Genomic DNA, 3,932 nt, shown 5'->3' with positions numbered 1-3,932 from the left:
AGTTCCAGCACCAAGGCATACCGCTTCTACGATCCACGAACCAAGCGTCTACGGATTTCACACGACGTCGTGTTTGACGAAAACAAAGCGTGGAATTGGAGCACAACAGCCAACGATGCTCCAAACGGTAACATATTCACAGTTGAATTTCCAACTGACGATGATGCAGGAGAGGACGTCCACGTGGTTGGCAAGACGCCCAACCAAGGTGACCACCATGGTAGTGATCATCATGGTGCCGACACCGACGACGAAGCGCATAGGTCACAAGGAGATAGCGACAACGACGCGCACGACACGGGTGAAGATCTCGACGACAACATCGACAACGAGGCGCATAGTGACGACGACGATCAAGATGATGGTCACGGTCACGACGACTATGCCGACGACGCGGATGTCGATGACACGCCCGGGACTCAGCCATCTCCCTCAAGTGCATCAACATCGACACAATTTGTGCCACCTCCTTCGCAAGCCATAACGGACTCCTCAAGGCCTCGTCGCTACAAGACCCTCAAGAAAGTCTACAAGTACACAAAGCCAGTTACGGTCGAGTACTCCGGACTATGTCTGTTCGGAGTTGAGGAGCCGGCGAACTTCGTAGAGGCGAGCAAAAGTCCTAGCTGGACGCACGCCATGGATGAGGAGATGAAGGCGACTGAGAGCAATGGCACGTGGACTTTGGTAACCCGACCTCCAAACCAAAAGACGATAGGTTTGAAGTGGGTTTACAAGTTAAAGAAGGACACGGAGGGTGCCATTGTGAAGTACAAGGCAAGACTCGTTGCAAAGGGCTACGTACAACGTCAAGGAGTTGACTATGATGAGGTGTTTGCACCAGTTGCTCGACTCGAGACAGTGAGAGTGCTCCTAGCTTTGGCAGCACAAGAGGATTGGAAGGTTCATCATATGGATGTTAAATTCGCTTTCCTCAACGGCGATCTCACAGAAAAAGTGTACGTAGAACAACCCCTCGGCTACGAGAAGAAAGACGAACAAGCGGAAGTTGACAAGCTCAAGAAGGCACTTTGCGAGCTGAAGCAAGCGCCGAGAGCTTGGAAATCAAAGTTAGACCAAAGTTTGGCCCCGTTCGGGTTCAAAAGATGTCGACACAAGGATCCAAAAAACAGTCTACCAAGCACCGAAGAACATGTGAAGGTTGAAGACACAACCAACGAGAAGTGTTGCCGTCAAGCTACGAATGAGTCGATGGTAGCAAAGTCGGTGAATGGGACGCTACAAGGAACGACGAAAGTAACGTCAAGGATAAAGCCTACGAGTAGTCGCATTTGGGATCCGGTCGACATTAAAGACCACGTCATGTTTAGGGGGTGAATGTAGGAATAAACAAGACGTGCATATATGTGTCCGAGTCGGACACTGATGGCATCTATAGTAGTAGTAGGATTAGAATTCCTAAACCAAGTAGTTTAAGTTGATTGTCCTAGCTGCTATATATAGTCACATACCCCCTGTAATCGTCCCAGACCAGAGAAGCAAAAGAAAGAATACACAGGACCGACATGATCCTCTTACCATAGAATCTTGTGTCGGTTTGACATACAAAGGTGCTGTACAGATTGATCAAGCAGCCGGGGTAGCTAGCTTCATAGCTAGCGTCCACCAAAAACCATCCACCAACGTGCTTGCTAGCTTTGGCTAGTATTGTACGTGCACGCTGCGTCCTCATTCATCAACGGCTTGAAAAGTAACCGAGCTTTTTCGTGCGTGTATTACCGGAAAGTACACGACAACACCGTCGACGTCGGGCTGGGCCAACAGTTACCAGCATCAGTGCCCGTCGATCGATCTTTCTGTTCTAGCTGCAGAATTGCCCACTAAATATTTTCCCATCCTCGAAATATAATATCCATTTCGACTCTTTCAAATTTATTACCATAGCAGATAGGGAGTATATAATATGTTCCTTTGAGAAACCTTTTAGCAAGAACAATGTTTTCAGCGGATTGTTCAACTCATTAATCCACAGAGCTTGCTAATTAATCCACAGAGCTTGCTAATTAATTCAGTCGGCCACGGTGCGTGCGCGGCTGCTGGCACCAAGCAGCAGATCATGTTCATGTGTCGTCGGTGGTGTGCATCTCGTCATCACTGCTTCCGCTTCATCGACATGATCATCTTCTTCTGATGATGATGATGGTGGACAGACTATCTTGAGAAGCTTATCCAGGTTCCTCCTGCTGCCGCCGTCGGGCAGCATGAACGCGTTGGCCGCCATGTCCCGCATCTCCTGCATCCGGGCCATGCCTTGGTCGCCGCCGGCGAGGAGCAGGAGCGACCACACCGCCTCCGCCACGGCCCTGCGCGTCATGGGCTGCTCGAAGACCGTGCCGAAGCCCCATACGTGCGCCACCATCCGCGCGTTCATCCTCTGGTCGCTGAAGAAGGGACGGCACGCCATGGGCACTCCGCCGGCCACGCCCTCCAGCACGGAGGCCCACCCCGCGTGCGTCACGAAGGCGCCCGCCGACGCGTGCCGCAGCACGGCGGCCTGCGGCGCCCACGGCACCACCTTGGCGCGGTCGAGGTCGAGGAACCCCGGCGGGAGCAGCGGCCAGTACTCCTTGGGCAGCGACCAAAGGAACGGCGCGCCGGAGGCCTCCAGCCCGGCCGCGAGCTCGCGCAGCTCCTCCTGCCCGCCCACCACGGCGGTGACCACCGTGCCGAAGCTGGCGTACGCGACGGTGCGGGCCGCGTGGCCGTCGAGCCAGGCGAGGCATCCGTGCGGGTCGGCCACGTCGTTGTCGTCGCCGGGGACCGGGAGAAGGTGGAAGGGGCCGATGGGGAGGACCTCCGGGAGCTCGGCGGCGAGGGCGGCGGTGACGTCGTCGGGGAGGAGGCCCGGGAAGGTGTTGAGGGCGACGGCGGTGGCCGCGCCGGGAACGTGCAGCTGGTCGGCAACGCGGCGGAAGAGGGCGACGATGGGCAGGTGCATGTCGCCGAAGACGCAGCCGTCGGGGAGGTCCCGGACGCGGTAGCTTCCCAGGCCCGGGTGCGCCGTCAGCACATCGTCCGCTCGGCTCGCCGCTGCAAGTTCATTTTTTTCATGCATTCGTTTCGTCAGGTGAGCTTCCTCCATGCTGCATGGATGGACGATCGTGTCGTGTCGTGTGCGTACCTTTGTCGCCGATGTCGTCGCGCAGCGCGTCGCCTTGGAGGTGCGCAAGGAGCGCGCTGGGGCCGCCGGTCCAGACGGGAACCCACGGCGCCCCGACCGCGGCGGCCGCCTCGGCGGCCATCCAGACGAACGCGTCGCCGACGATGCAGGTGACCCTGGCGCCGCCCGCGGCGGCGCGAGCCGTCTCCAGCGCCACCCTCACCCCGCCGGCCTCAGCGGCGGCCAAGAAGAGCCCGAGACGCGCCATATGGTTGGGCGGCGGCGTCGTCCCAGCGCCACCCGAGCTCGGCGACACCAGCCCGTCCGGGACCTCCACGAAGCGTAGGTTGGGCTCGAGGGCATTCTCCTGGTTCTTCTCCTGCAGCTGCGCGATGGAGCCGGCGGTGGAGAGGAAGGAGAAGGTGGCTGCCGGCACGGCCGCGGCCAGGGCGCGCGCCAGGCGGAACAGCTTCACCGCGTGGGAGGCGAAGGGGAAGGTGATCACCACGACGTGCGGCACCGCGGCCATCGTACTTACCGCGTGCAGCTACAGAAGCTTTTGGTCAAGTGCTCTCTCGTCTCACACGTAGTCGTGTATATCTAATTCTAATCCAGCAGCCGCTCTTGTGCGTATTATATACAGCTGAGAATGGTGAATGTAGTGGTTTGCCCCTTGCCAACAATGCCATGTCCAAATTCTCTAACATACGCAAGAGAGGTTAGAGAAGCTATAGTACCTTAACACTGACCCTAAGTTTTCTTCTGTTGATCTATAATACAATTAAGGTTAAAATGACTTGAATTTATTTTC

General features: G+C 56.7%; 1 protein-coding gene across 1 annotated transcript; it reads right to left on the bottom strand.

Moving 5' to 3' along the window:
* Positions 1–2,005: 2,005 nt before the first annotated feature.
* LOC123441014 (anthocyanidin 3-O-glucosyltransferase-like) lies at positions 2,006–3,675 on the bottom strand. Its single transcript, XM_045117543.1, has 2 exons — positions 3,143–3,675; positions 2,006–3,051 (listed from the first exon to the last, which is right to left on the bottom strand). Exons 1-2 carry the CDS (start codon positions 3,648–3,650, stop codon positions 2,030–2,032), a joined length of 1,530 nt encoding a protein of 509 aa, XP_044973478.1. The 5' UTR covers positions 3,651–3,675; the 3' UTR covers positions 2,006–2,029.
* Positions 3,676–3,932: the final 257 nt, after the last annotated feature.

This window comes from Hordeum vulgare, chromosome 3H (genome assembly GCF_904849725.1).
Source record: "Hordeum vulgare subsp. vulgare chromosome 3H, MorexV3_pseudomolecules_assembly, whole genome shotgun sequence".
NCBI classification, from domain to species: Eukaryota; Viridiplantae; Streptophyta; class Magnoliopsida; order Poales; family Poaceae; genus Hordeum; species Hordeum vulgare.
Note: the sequence above shows the minus strand (reverse complement) of the source record. Positions and strands in the feature narration are given on the sequence as shown.